The 15352-nt window shown below is 34.0% G+C and overlaps 1 protein-coding gene across 12 annotated transcripts in view; it reads left to right on the top strand.

Moving 5' to 3' along the window:
- ESR2 (estrogen receptor 2) overlaps positions 1-15352 on the top strand; it is a 124809-nt gene that overhangs the window by 47087 nt on the left and 62370 nt on the right. For all 12 annotated transcript variants that reach the window (XM_074290349.1, XM_074290347.1, XM_074290351.1 and 9 more), the window contains exons 4-5: positions 3314-3430; positions 13068-13367. In XM_074290349.1, the coding sequence (XP_074146450.1) occupies positions 3314-3430; positions 13068-13367 (417 nt within the window). The remainder of the gene's footprint in view (positions 1-3313; positions 3431-13067; positions 13368-15352) is intronic.

Genomic DNA, 15352 nt, shown 5'->3' with positions numbered 1-15352 from the left:
CAAAACCTCCTAGGACCTACCTTTGCTCTTAATGAATTTACATTTCATTATTTGCATACCCAGATAAGTACAAGAAAAGGTAAGATGTGAAGAGGGCAAGGAGATATTTGAAGTATTTTGTGTATATTTGTTAGGAGTTTGACTCCCTCATGCATGAAGCAAACTTGTGGGTAATAGCCCTAGTGAAATTTCTTCCTTTTAGAAATGTGATTTTTTTTCTTTTTCCTTTAGAAAACAAAACTACACTGAAATATATTTTCTCTTTCTCTTTGGAAGATTATTTATTCCATTATCACAAATTCATATTTTTTAGAAATAATCATTCAATGGTAACACAGGATGTAGTATCTAAGTTTTGCATTCTTTTGTGCTTGTGATGAAAATCAATCACAAATCACTTTCATGAATCAGTGATTACTAGGAAAATATAAAATTAAATTATTTGAATTTCATTTTTTCCCTAGAAGTAGTTTGGTCTTGACAATTTGTCCTTAAAAATCTTTTGAATATCTTTCTTCTAGTCTTGAGAAATTGCTGTTGTCTTCCAGAATGAAGTAGTAATTTTGTTTTCAGTTGCCAATTTAGAAATGCCGATTCATAACATTAGGCCCACACATCCAAAAACTGTAGAGTCCCTGCCTTGAACTTCCTTGGGTGACCTTGGTTCCAAAATCAAACTCCTCAGTTAGCAATTCCCACACTAATGAGTCTACATTGTGCTTTGAAGCTTTAAATCATAGTAAAAGCCAAGATTTTCATAGCACTTTTAAGATTTGCATAATACTTTAAAAATTATCTTAGTTTATCCTCATAATAATCGTGAGAAGTAGATGCTATTTTTTTACAGATAAGGAAACTAAGAGAGATAGAAGGTAAGTGACTTGTTTAAAGTTATCCACATTTAGACTTAGGTTTTCCTGAATACAAGATCAATTGTCCCACCTAGCTGCCTCTAAATAAAAATCCGAAATCCTTAAATGCTTATGAGAATGGCAGGTTGGATAGAGATATGAAAAATCTTTTGATAAACTGGGGCAAGCAAATACTGGAGTTTATAGGGTATCCCAAAAGTCTCAGTGCTGTTTAATAATCCCAAAAGCTTTAAAAATAGACTTTTTAGGGTACATAGAAAAATAGTGTGAGGTAGTAGAAAACATTAGCTTTACAGTCAGAAGGCTTGAATTTATAACCTGCAGTTTGGGCAATTAATTTTGCCCTTCTGTACCTCAGTTTCCTTCTATAAAATGAGATTGTTGGACTAGGTGATCTTGTTTCTCTTCCAGCCCTAAAATTCTGTATGTCTGGAATAAATAATATATGGGAAAAGTTGGCACATGAAATATTTCATAGGAATAATATTTAATATTTAAAGGAAAAAGAAATTGATAAAATCAAAATTTTTCCCTAGAACCTCTTTTTATATGGTGCGGAGCATAACTAAGAAAATGGTGACCAAGAGAGTTACTGACCTAGACTTGTACCTTCTTTTATTTAGAGTAATTAAGGTGACAAGAATTTATTAAGTGCCTACTATGTGCCAATCACTGACTTAAGCACTGAGGATACAAAAAAAAAGGGTTAAAAACATCCCCACCTTCAAGAGGCATTCACCTTCTACCAGGGAAGAAGGGAACCTCCTTATCTGCCCTGTTACCATCTTTAACTACCTATTGGACATCTTAAACTGAATAAGTTAGCCTGTCTAAAACTGAACACACTCCCTTTCCCCCATACTCTTCAGCCTAATTTTCTATTACTTTTTAGGGCACTGGCAGCATCTCAGGCATTCAGGTTTATAGCTCTCTCATCCCTCAAATCCAGTCGTGGATTTAATCTTCATCCTTTTCTCAGAACGACCTCTCTGCTCTGACACGGACATCATCCTGGTGCAGGGCCGCAGCACCCAAGCCTAGTGCAATAGCCATCCAGTTGGTTTTATTGCCACAAGGCTCCAGTCTATCCTCTACCCAGCTATCCAAGCGATATTCCAAAAGAACAGGTCTGGCCATGTCACCCTCCATTCAGGAAGCTCCGGCTGCTCCCTACCATCTCCAGGATGGAATTTAAAGTCCTCTGGCATTCAAAGCCCTTCATGGCCTGGCTTCTCTCCAATTTCCAGTCTTCTTAAACCTTATTCTATACCCCCATTCCCTCCTCCCCCAAATGTGATCCAGTGATCCTGGGCTCTTTGCAGCTTTTCTCACAAGACACTGAGGATAATAATTAATAATTAATAAAAATTAATAGTAATACTCCGTGTCTTGAATGTTCTCCCTCCTTGTCTTCCTCTCTTGACTTCTTTCAAGTACCAGTTAAAATCCTACTTTCTACAGGAACTCTTTTCCCATCCCCACTAATTCTAGTGTCTTCCCTGTTGATTAGTTCATGTATATGATTTGTTTGTACATAGTTTTTTGCATGTCGTTTCTCCCATCAAAGTTCTTTGAGAGTAGGGACAATTGTCTTTTGACCTTTTTCCATCCCCAGCATTTAGCATGTGCCTGGTACATTGTAGGCACTGAATACATGTTTATTGATTCACTGACTCATAGAAACAATGCTATATATAGAAGTTATATGTAGCTGAAATAATCCCATTAATATTCCACTTACTGAAAATGTAGGGTTTTCTAGATTTCTGTGGGTTGTCCTACAAACCTAATTATCATATATAATGTTGTTTTGGGGAGATAGCTTTAGAATTTGGAACAGTTTATTGACAAAACACATCAGATTTTTCTTTTGAGGCCTCCAGTTTCTTGTCTCAATTTTCATTTAAATTGCTAAAATTATTTGGCCTTTTTTGTTTACCCTTTATCTGACTGCTGTGGGATCTTTCTCTTGTGCTCTCACATACTCTTGCACATTTATTCTCTCACACACATACATGTTTATACTGAGAAAGTAAGGAAGAAAGGTGGGAAAGATAAATAAGCATGTAAGTATGCAACTCTATCTGCATGGCTCAGCTTAGTTCCATGTATGAATAGCTTCAAGAGCGATTTCTAATTGTACCCATTTTTTAGAATATAGTAAGAATGCTAAGACAGGAAATGGAGTAATTTAAGTCAATTTACTTAAAGCCAAAAAACTGGGATATTCTAAATGTCTTTGAATCTATGTGTTTTTCTTTTATATCAATGATATTTCATGGTTTTTCCTTCATACCAGTAAGCTTTTGATCTTTTTACCTGGTAGAAAAAGAGTGAAGCATTTCAACTATTCTGTGTTACCAGTATTATCCACCAGAAGATACATAAGTAAAATACTGTAACCTTAAACTTTCTTCTTTTTGCCTTTTTTTAAAAAATAGGACATAATGATTATATCTGTCCAGCTACAAATCAATGCACAATTGATAAGAATCGACGCAAAAGTTGCCAAGCCTGTAGACTTCGGAAATGTTATGAAGTTGGAATGATGAAATGTGGTGAGCTTACTTCCATATTTATTTTATTCTATGCACCCAAGGTCTTTTTATTATCTATATTATTTTATATTATGTATAATATACATATGATAACATGCAAATGTATAATTATACTGTTCAATATAATTGTATATTGTATTAATATATAATTGTATTATCTAATATAATTGTCTATTATGTAATTATATAGCCATATTACCTAATATAATGATATATTCATTCTGAACATATAATTATATTGCCTAATATAATTATATATGAATATATAATTATATATTACACACAAATATATAATTATATAACCATATCATTTAAAATATTTTTATGCTGTAGCTAACTGAATTCATCTTTAATGAAACCAAAAGTTTATCATAGTAAATTCAGTTAAAATTGAAAATTGACCAGCTTATTTTATAACTAAAGGTCTTACTCAAGGTCTTATGATATTAATTATAGATAGCTGAATTCAACTTATGGAAAAAGCAAGTTTATCAAATAGCAAGTTCAGGAAATGGACAAGGATAGAAAACTAGACTACATTGATTGTCATGAATCCAGAAGAGTTTTAATTAGCTATTCCATGATTTGACAGGATTTTGGCCAAGCTTAAGATGCCAGAGACTGAAAAAATTGTGGATGATTTCTGTGAAGCTGTTCAAAATGTTTCGATGTGACTCTGTGATGAAAGGAGGTACTCTTTGCCTTGACAATTAACCAAGGACTTGGAGTTTCTCCTTGAGAATGATTTTCCTTTTCTTTCCATCTTACATGCCCCCATATCCTTCAGCATATTATTGTTCAGTCATATCTAACTCTTCGTGACCTCATAGATCATAAATGGAATTTTCTTGGCAAAGATACTGGAGGGGTTTGACATTTCCCTCTCTAGTGGATTAAGACAAAGAGAAGATAAGTCACTTGTCCACACTCACACAGCTAGTAAGGGTCTGAGGCCTACTTAACTATGCCCATTCAGTGAAGCATTTATTAATTGTAAAGCACTGGACTAGATGCTGAGAATGCAAAGGCAAAATCAAATATTCCTGCCCTGTGGGAGCTTACAATCTGTTAGAAAGTAGGGATAAAGAAAAGATTGACATGAATACAAATGTATATCAGATGAGGTAATTTAAGGAAGAAAAGCTACACAAAATTAATAGAATTAGGGAACTTCACAGAATGGTCATTCCAGAAAGTGGCAAAGATTTTCAGAGGTAGAGAGCTTATTCCAGGTATAGGGAATAATTTTTCTAAATGTGTAGAGGCAGGAGATGAACTATTTCATTCTGGGACTAGCTAGGGGTCCTTTTTGACTGTAGCACAGTTATTATTATTATAATTTTATATAGGACTTTAACATTTTAAAACGCTTCATATTTATTCTCATTTAAACCTTTCATCAACCCTCTGGGATTGGTAGTACAAGCATTACTATCCCAATTTTACAAATGAGAGAACTGAGACTTAATCAGTCATCTAGCATTTTATAAGCACTTACTCTATGCCAGGCATTGTACTTAACATTGAGGTTACCAAGAAAAGCAAAAAACAGATCTTGTTCTCAAGAATCTCAGTCTACTGGAAAAAGTAACATGCAAATAAATTTGTTCAAGCAAGATATTTTTATTTAGTCATTTTTAGTTGTGTCTGACTGACACCCCATTTGGGATTTTCTTGGCAGGGATACTGAAGTGGTTTGCCATTTCCTTTTCTAGTTCATTTTATAGATGAGGAAACCAAGACAAACAGGAATAAATGATTTGCTAAGGATGGTGTAGGATGTAAGGTGATGTAAGGATAAGTGTCTGAGGCTAGATTTGAACTCAGAAAAATGAATCTTTCTGACTCCAGGACTAAACTGTATCACTGTACCACTTAGCTGCTCAAATAAGATATAAACAAGATAAATTGGAGATAATAATCACAGAGGGAAGCCCCCAGGGTTAAACAGGCAAGAGAAAAACTTCTTGAAGAAAGTGAGATTTCACCTGGGAATTGAAGGAAACCAGAGAATCTGGGACATAAAGATAAGAAGGGATAGAATTCTAGGCAGGGAAAATGCTCAGCGTTTAGAGATGGAGTACTGAGCAACACTAGTGCATTTGGCTCTCAGAGTACTTAGGGATTATGTAAGATAGGAGGGTACTAAATTGTGGAGCATTTTATAAATCAAGCAGTGGATTTTCTGTTTGATCTTGGGAACAATAGGGAGCCATTGAAGTTGATTAAATAGAGGGTGACATGGTCAGACTTGCACTTAAAATTATTAATTTAATAGCTGAGTGGAGAATGGACTGGAACGGGGACAGACTTAAGGCAGGGAGCATTAAAGCAGGCTGCATTAACATCATGGACGAATAATCCAGACATGAGGTGATGGCAAATGTTAAGTGAGTTGCCTATGGTCCCATATGTGTTTTGGAGGCAGAAATTGAATCCAAGTCTTCTTGACTCTAAATCTATACTAGAAAAATAGTCAGAGTAAGGTAGTGGAAGGCTAATGAAGACTAAAGAGTTTGTATCTTATTCTTGTTTCAGTGGGGTGTTTTCAAGAGGGAGAATGACATTGTCAGATTTTTAATGTGATAAGGCTATTTTAACTGAAGTGTGGAAGATGAGGAAAGCAGGGTATTAGAATAGTCTGTTATGTCATTTAGTCATTAAGCATTTATTAAATACCTACACCATGCTAAATGCTGGGGATAAAAAAGAAACAAATGATAGTTTCTGCTCTCAAGGAGCTCACAATTAAGTGACGATGAGGGCCTGATCTAGGGTAGGAACTATGTCATGGAAGAGAAGAATAGGAGTAACATTGTGGAGGTAGAATTGATGAGACCTGGAGATTGCGTGGATATGTGCAGTAAGTTAGAGGCAAGATTCAATAATCATTCTAAGCTTATGCACCTAGGTGACTGGAATGATGGTGGTACCTTAAGAGGAAAAAAGCAATTAATTTGATGTTAGACATACTTTCTGATTATCAGGTGGAGATGTTATGGGAAAGGAAAGTTTAGAAGAGAGAATCTAAACTCATGGAAGAATGTCACCAGGATAGAAAGTGAATAAGGAGAACTAGGTAGGGTAATGGATAAAGAGCTGGGCCTGGAGTCAAAAAGACTTCCTTTTTTAAAAATAGTATTTTATTTTTTCCAAATACATGCAGAGGTAGTTTTCAACATTCACCTTCGCAAAATCTCATATTCCAATGTTTTTTCCTCTCCTCACTCTCCCCCCACTCAGCAAGCAATCTGATATAGATTAAATATGTACAAGTCTTCTAAAAATATTTCCATATTTATCATGCTGCTCCAGAAAAATCAGATTAAAAATGAGAGAAAAAACAAACAAACATCAAGCAAACAACAATAAAGGTGAAAATACTATGTTGGGATACACATTTAATCCCCATAGTTCTGTATGGGGATGTAAATGGTTCTTTCTATCACAAGTCTATTGGAATTGGTCTAAATCATCTTATTGTTGAAAAGAGCCAAGTCCATCACAGTTGATCATCACATAATCTTGTTATTGTGTACAATGTTCCTTGGTTTGGCTCACTTTACTTAGCATCAGTTCATGTAAGGAAGACATCTTTCTGAACTCAAATTCAGCCTCATACACATACGGTTATGTGCTTCTAGGTAAGTCATTTATCCTGTTTGCCTCAGTTTTCTCTTCTGTAAAACAAGCTGGAGAAGGAAATGCAAATCACTCCAATATCTGTGCCAGGAATACCCCAAATGGTGTCACAAAGAATTGAACAGGACTGAAATGACTGAACAACAACAAAAGAAAGTGAAAAGATCAAAAGGAATATGAAGTGAGAAGAGGCTGTTTGATTTAACAATTAAGACATTGCCAGTATTGTTCAAAATATACAATGAGAGTGTTACAAGAAAGCAAAGCCTGAGCTAGGCATGATGGGTTACACCAGTTATTCTTGCTCCTGGGGAAATTAGCAGCAACTTAAATGCCTAACAAAAGGGGAGATAGGTAAATAAACTCTGGTCCTACATTGTCGGTGGAGTTGTGAACCGATTCAACCATTCTGCAGAGCAGTTTGGAACTATGCCCAAAGTTCTATAAAACTGCATATACTTTGGTCTAGTTGTGTTTCTACTGCGTCTATATCCCAAAGAGATCCTAAAGGAGGAAAAGGGACCCAAATGTACAAAAATGTTTGTGGCACCCTTTTTGTAGTAGCTAGAAAATGGAAACTGAATGGATGTTCATCAATTGGAGAATGGCTGAATAAGTTATACTATATGAATGTTATGGAATATTATTGTTCTATAAGAATCAACCAGCAGGATGATTTTAGAGAGGCCTGGAGAGACTTACAGGAATTTATACTAAGTGAAATGAGCAGAACCAGGAGATCATTGTACACAGCAACAGCAAGATTGTACAATGATAAATTCTGATGGATGTGGCTCTTTTCAACAATGAGGTGATACAGGCCAGTTCCAATGGTCTTGGGATGGAGAGCCATCTGCAACCAGAGAGGGGACTATGTGAACTGAATGTGGATCACAACATAGTATTTTCAACTTTTTGTTGTTATTTGCTTGCGTTTTGTTTTCTTTCTCCTTTTTTTTTTCCTTTTTGATCTGATTTTTCTTGTGCACATGATATTTGTGGAAATATGTATGGAAGAATTGCACATGTTTGTATTACTTGCTATCTGAGGAAGTGGTGGGAGGAAGGAAGGGAAAAAATTTGGAACACAAGGTTTTGCAAGGGTGAATGTTGAAAATTACCTATGCATATGTTTTGAAAATAAAAAGCTTTAATTAAAAAAAAAACTGTGGTCCTTAAATAAAATGAATAATATAATTTGACAGACAAGTGTAAAGAATACATAAAAGGTAATTTATCTTATGTGTTCCTCCCAATCATTCTCTAACTAGATTCTTTTCTTATTTTGATGAATTTTCTTTGTTGGCATAATTATCCTATTTTAATCTCTAGCATAACAGAAAAATGTTACATATATATACATATACATATATATATATATATTTTATTCATAGAGTTGGAGTTCTAAAAATTGATCTAATGCCTTTCATAGTTCTAATCATCAACAATCATAGAAACCGACATATAAATTATATCTTCACTATTTGCAGTCTTTTATATAAATTATCTCATTGTGGAGAGAACTTTGGATTGAAAATGGTTTGAAGGATAGTAGTTTCACTTTTCATTTTTCTTTCTCACAGTTTTTTTATTTTTTTGTCTTTTGGTTTGGTTTTTCTTGCACCACATGACAAATATGGAAACATGTTTAAAAGAATTGTACATGGGTTACCATGTCAGATTACTTGCTGTCTTGGGGAGGAGAGATATAGGGAGAGAAGAAGAAAAATTTAGAACACAAAGTCTATGAATATGAATGTTGAAAACTATCTTTATGTATATTTGGAAAATAAAATACTATTGAACATTTTTTTAAAATCTCATTTTGTTCCTCAACAACCTCCTGAAATAAGAACAATAAGTATTGCCTTCCCTTTTACTTATTAGGGATTTACAGATTACTGAGGCTTAGAGATATTAAATGATTTGACTTATGCTTATAGCATGAGAAGTGGGGTTAAACCCAAATCTTCTGACTCCAAAACTACAGATCATCCAATATGACTCCCCTTAGTCTCCTTTTTTTTTTTCCAGCTTCAGAATCTCTTATCTTCTTGCCCTCGTCCCTGAACAAAGATTTCTTCTCCCTGCCAAGGCTAATCCTTGCACATGTGCCTTTGATCATATATTTTCCATTCTACTTCATGGCCTTGTTAATATTAAGCCTTCTTCCCTCTTGCACCTTCAATTTTTTTGGTTTTCTACTGATTTTTTTCTCTGTCTATAAACATTCTCAGATCTCCTTTATCATTAAAAAAAAAAAAAAAACTTCCCTAGGGTCTGCTATCCATCCCCTGAAGTCTCTAGGCTATTTCTCTCTTTCCCTTCAAAACCAATCTAGCCAACTAATGGTTTTCTGGCTTCATCTCCCCTCCTGATCCTTTGCATCCTACACACAGCTGCCAAAAATAAGATTGTTTGAAGTATTACAATCCTAAAACACCAGTCTGATTATATATTATTTCCCTCTTCTCTCCCTCCTCACATCCTTCCTAATCTATACCTTTAGGATAAAATATAAACAATTCAGTCTGATACCTAAAGCTCTTTGCAAGCTGGCCCCAAACTGTTTTTTTTTCAGCTTTATTTCATATTTCTTTCTTTCATATACTCTACTTTCCAGTCAGATTTACCTAGTAAATCTTCTCTGAGCTATTGTCATTCCAATGTAAACTAAAATCAATAAACTCTAAACTCTAATCCATCTCAGACACTAACTAGCAGTGGGATCCTCTGCAAAGCACTTAATCTCTGTCTGCCTCAGTTTCTTTCATCTGTAAATGGTAATAAAATAACCCCTAACTCCCAGAGTTGTTTTGAGGATAAAACATTGGTAAAGCTCTTTGAAAACCTTAAAGTACAATACACATATTGTTATTTTTATTAATTTCCCTCTATTATTATTTCTAAACATAGAATTATATACCAATAATTCACTGCATCCTCAAACCTGATTCTTGGAATTTCTAGTTACTTTCAAGAATCATGTCAGGTAACCCCGTTCTGCTTAGGCCTTACCCACTCTTCCAATTCAGTTTGAATGCTCTCTTCCTTCTAAAATTACCTTTTATTAACTTAATAATAATCATTACTTTTCTATAAGTAGCACTTATGTAGTTGCAAAGCACTTCAATAATAAGTGATAATCATCATTATAATTAGCATTTATATAGTGCTTACTGTGGGTTCTGCTCTGTGTTAAGCACTTTATAATTATTATTTCATTTTATTCTCACAACTCTGGAAGGTAGATGCTATTATGACATTTATTTTACAAATGAGGAAACTGACAGAAGTTAAGTGACTTCTGTAGAGTCACAAAGTAGTGTCTATTATTACTCCTAACTCCCTAAAATGTTAAGTCCTTGAAGGCCCTGGATGTCTCTGCTCTTCTCTTCAGTGCTTTGTATATATAATAGACATTTAACAAATGTTTGATTCAAAAGGGGATTTGAAAATCAGTACCTTCATTTTCCAACATTGTGGTGTTCTGAAGGACCAGTAGAAATTGTTATTGTAGGAAATAGACTAAACAAAAGCCTATTGTCATGGATCTTTGTATTACTGAGAATAGCTAAGTTATTCACAGTTGATCATCATTTAATATTCTGTTACCGCATACACTGTTTTCGTGGTTCTGCTCACTTCACTTTGTATCAGTGCATTTAAATCTTTCCAGGTTTTTTGAAAGCATCTTGTTCATCATTAGTATTCCATTAGCACATTAATATTCCATCACAATCACAACTTGTTCAACTATTCTCCAATTGATGGGCATTCCCTCAATTTCCAATTCTTTGCCACCACATAAAGAGTCACATATAATTATTTTATTGTTGTATATTTTTTCTTTGACATTTTGAAACTTGCTTCTTCGATGTAATTCCTTGTTTGTCTTGTGTTGCAACCTGTCTCAAAGACTACAACTTGCAGCTTTATACATTTTGCCTTTTTTAATGCTATATTGCTGCTAATATAGATCTCTGAATATGTTTGCAGCTGTCTTACCTTTTTTTTTCTTGTTGTCATTTCTACTTCCTCAAGAAGTATGTCCAGAATTGTGATGCTAGTGTCTAAAATTGTGGCTCTGCTATCCGTAATAGTGAAAATAGTTTGGACTAAAATTCTTTTCAGAATGATTCCACTTTTCAAAGCCCTTGGAATAACTCTGCTTAACTCATTCTCTTACTAGGTTTCCTTTTTTTTTTTTTTTAATTGAAAAATTTGGAAGTCGATAAATACCAACAAATATGAATATTTTCTTACCTAAGAAACTTTAAAAAAGTATAAGCTTATATAAAACACCATAAATATATTACATACAACTCAATTAAACTTTCTTTAAGCTTGATTTTCCTTCTGTTTCCTATATAAGGTGATAATACTTACAATATCATGTTCCACCATCCTTTTTTGTAAGATTTTACAAAGGAATTTTCATTTTAAATTGGTGTGGCCTTTGGTTGTTATATCTTTCCACTCAGAAATGAAATCAAACTAAGATAATTTAATAATAATTCTATTTCATTACAATAATTGATTTATATTGGTTAAACTTCTGTAGGAAATTGTTCAGGTTGATATCTAATTCCCACTTTTTAATAACTTTATTTTAAGGTCAGATTGAAATTTTAGCTAGGCAATACCTCTTTTTTCTCATTTTAAAAATTCTTTTAGTTTAGTTGGTCTTTGCTTTAAAAAGTCAATGATTTTCTGATACAAGAGTGACTCCCAACTCAGTAAAAGTTTTCCAGTCTATTAAAAAGTTTGGACATTTTTCCCTTCTGTCTCAGAAAGGAGTTTCAATTCTTTTATTCATCATTTTTGTTATGGACTTTGTCAATTCCTTAATGCTAATATCTTCCGTCTATTTGTACATAGTTGTTTGCATGTAATCTCTCCCTTTAAATTGAGCTCCTTGAGATTAGAGATTTTTTTTTTTTTTTTGGATGGGAGGGCTTACCTTGTATTTCTAGAACAGAGCATACTTATTAAATTTATTTAAAATTGTTATATTAAATATAGATTTACAAATATATAAATTACATTAAATTAGACATCTTATTGAATAAGCACATGCTGCTTAAAAGCTTGTTGACTGACTGTAAAAAATCTTATTTTTTCCCAACCTTTTTTCTCACACTAGATTTTAAAGACTTTGAAAGCATTTCATGTATCTTAATCTTATTTGTATCTCTTGCAATAAATATTTGCTGAATTGAATTAAATCACATTTATTTCCAATAGGGAGAATTCATTTGTCCCCCATATAAATTCTATAAAGGTGAACTGAATGATCAAAAATTTGCTATTCTTTCCTTAACTATATTTACATTGATACATTTTTCAATGGGGATATAATTGGTCAGCTGTGAAGTCTCTACCAGAACTCTGTAAGGTCACTACCAGAAAGATTTATAGTTGAGACTTTAAATTTTGCCAACAAGTGACCTAACTTTGCTTCAAAGTGCTCCTGAGAGAAGGGTTTCTTTTATTCTGAAGCATTTATTTTGTTCTTAGTGGAAGTAGGAGACACTTTCTGATTTCTTTGTTGATTAATTCATTCATTCACTCACTCTTGTTTGCTTATTTTTTTATGTTTGAAAGATTAGATTCTAATTCTGCACCAGTTTTAGGTTAACATTTCTTTTAAAAAATATGCAATGGCAAAACAGAATTTAGACAACAGACGAGTTAGAGACCAGGTAGAGAAATTATGTTTGTTCTAGATTTTAACCTAATTTAAATCAAGGGAATACTTTAAGGGAAAAAATCTCTGATAGAATTGAACCCATGCCTAGCTTATGTAATAATATATCATGTATTTATTATATTTAGTTTTATATATAACATATTATTAATATGTAACACACACAAAGGAAGGATATTAATTTCTGCTGATAATTTATCTCCTTTGCACAGGAAATGCTAAGAGTTGGCAGAAGAAATAGAGGGAAAACATTTTCTTACTTTTTCCCTTTTCCCCCATCTATAGGTTCCCGGAGAGAACGATGTGGGTATCGAGTTATCCGAAGGCAGAGGAATTCGGATGAGCAAGTGAATTGTCTTAGCAAAGCAAAGAAAAACAGTGAAAATGTAACCCGAGTGAAAGAGCTGCTGATGAATGCCTTGAGCCCTGAGCAGTTTGTGCTATCTCTCTTGGAAGCAGAGCCACCCAATGTATTCGTGAGTCACCCCAGCAAACCATTTACTGAAACCTCCATGATGATGTCATTGACCAAGCTTGCAGACAAGGAGCTGGTTCACATGATTGGATGGGCCAAGAAAATTCCTGGTAGGAGTTTTTTGAGCTTATTTTGTCATTGGTTTGAGGACTCTCAAAGTCAGTTGCTGTCTCTCTGATCAAACATGAATATATTTTATTTTATTCAGAAGTAGGTAATTGAAATGACAAGCATGGTATTGAGGAGTATAAAACTGTCATAGACATCTTATTGTTCAGTCTTAGGTTGTGGAATGCCATTTATGCCTCTAGGAAGATGACATGCCAGCAGCAGAGACACTGGATAATGAGCCAGACTCAGAATCAGGAGAAGTGGTTCAAATACCACCTCCAGTACACATAGGCCATGTGACTCTAGGCAAGTCATTTAACCTAGCAATGCTCCAGGTGACTCTCCTAGCTTATAAATTTCTAGATCAGGTGCCTAGCATTGGTAAAAGGAATCTCTTTGGGGGGGATTTTCTACATCAATGAAAGGACATATAGGGAATTCCCTTTAACAAAGACAGTACAAAAAATTGCCTTTACTATTTTTTACATAATCTTTAATTGTTTGAATAAAAAATAACAAAGTCTTAATATCTGAAATATTTTAAAAATATTTTGTGAAATTTTTTTGAGTAAACAAATTTATCTGAATAAACTTAAAAAACCAAAACAAAACAGGCCAACTTGGAAATAATAACAAAGCATACCATATATACCATTTGAATAGTTCAGAGATTCCTGTGGCTTTTATTTATATTAATATGTTTTTGTACATAATTATAATTATTATTTGTGTTATTATATTTATTTTATATTAAATGTTTGTTATAAATTTATAATTTTTATATTTATGTTAATGTATAATGTAATATATTCAAGATAATAGGAACGGATAAATCTAACTATAGTCTGGAAATATCAAGGTAAAGGGAAGATTCCATTTATATGGTTTGGGTCTATGTTTGGTATTTGGAGACAAAAATATTGTAGCACTGGACTTAAAGTCGGAAGGACTGGATTTTAATTCTGGAACTAGCTATGTGATCATGAACAAGCTATTTATCTTTGAGTCTATTTCCTCTGTAAAATAGGAAACATTGCATTAGCTTCCACGTAGAATGAATAGTCTTGAGGGAAATGCTTTATATGTTATAAATGAGCCACTGGGAAAGTTATCTCAAAGGTACTTGAAAAAAGTTCATTTGGGCTTGAATTCTGCATCTGCCTTATAACGGCTATGTGATGATTGACAGATCATTTATAGTCTCATTTTCCTTCATTTGTATCTGCTGCTCCCTCCCTCCTGCTACATTTTTCTCTCTTCCACCTGCTGTGCTATGTTCAACTGCTACCTCTCTGTTCATAAACTGAGAGTGAGATGAACATTTTGCACTGATGGAGCACTTCTGAATGTCCTCAGCAAATTAACTGGGGTTCCAGGGGCACATATGACCTTATCCTCCATCCCAGAAAGGTCTCTGGTGCTGGAGGAGAACTGAGCATTATGTATACCAAACAATCACAAGCAAGTCCATGAGGTAGGATTCTGTTTGGCCTCTCAAATACCAAAAATAAGAAGGCAAACAAAACTTAAAGGTTTCTCAGCAGGTGTCAGACCTAAATTTTCATAGAGTATCTTCCTTTGCATTCTCTCACTGGTGAGATCTCCGGTGCTACACTTCAACCGCCTGCCTGTGTCACTATGTAATTAGAGGACTGAAGACTGCTTGTTCAGCTACATCATTAGTTCCAAAAAGCCATTCAAAATTAAACAATTCTTTCCCTATTCCTACATAATTATGATTGCTTTAAATTTTGAAGGGGTCTTCTTTCAGTGATATCCCTCTGAGGCAATCAGAGGTGATAGCCAATGGCAATACAAAGACATCTAGTCCTAGCAAGGGAGGAGCACACCTAGTTCTTCAGTATTTGTCTTTTTTTTTTAATGATGGGAAAATCATAGCTTTCAATCCCCCCAAATTTAATTTCTCATGTCCATGGAATATTGGGATCTAATAACAGTACTGAAGGCTTCTGAGTGAGCTTTG

Source organism: Sminthopsis crassicaudata, chromosome 2 (genome assembly GCF_048593235.1).
Source record: "Sminthopsis crassicaudata isolate SCR6 chromosome 2, ASM4859323v1, whole genome shotgun sequence".
In the NCBI taxonomy this organism is placed as follows: Eukaryota; Metazoa; Chordata; class Mammalia; order Dasyuromorphia; family Dasyuridae; genus Sminthopsis; species Sminthopsis crassicaudata.
Note: the sequence above shows the minus strand (reverse complement) of the source record. Positions and strands in the feature narration are given on the sequence as shown.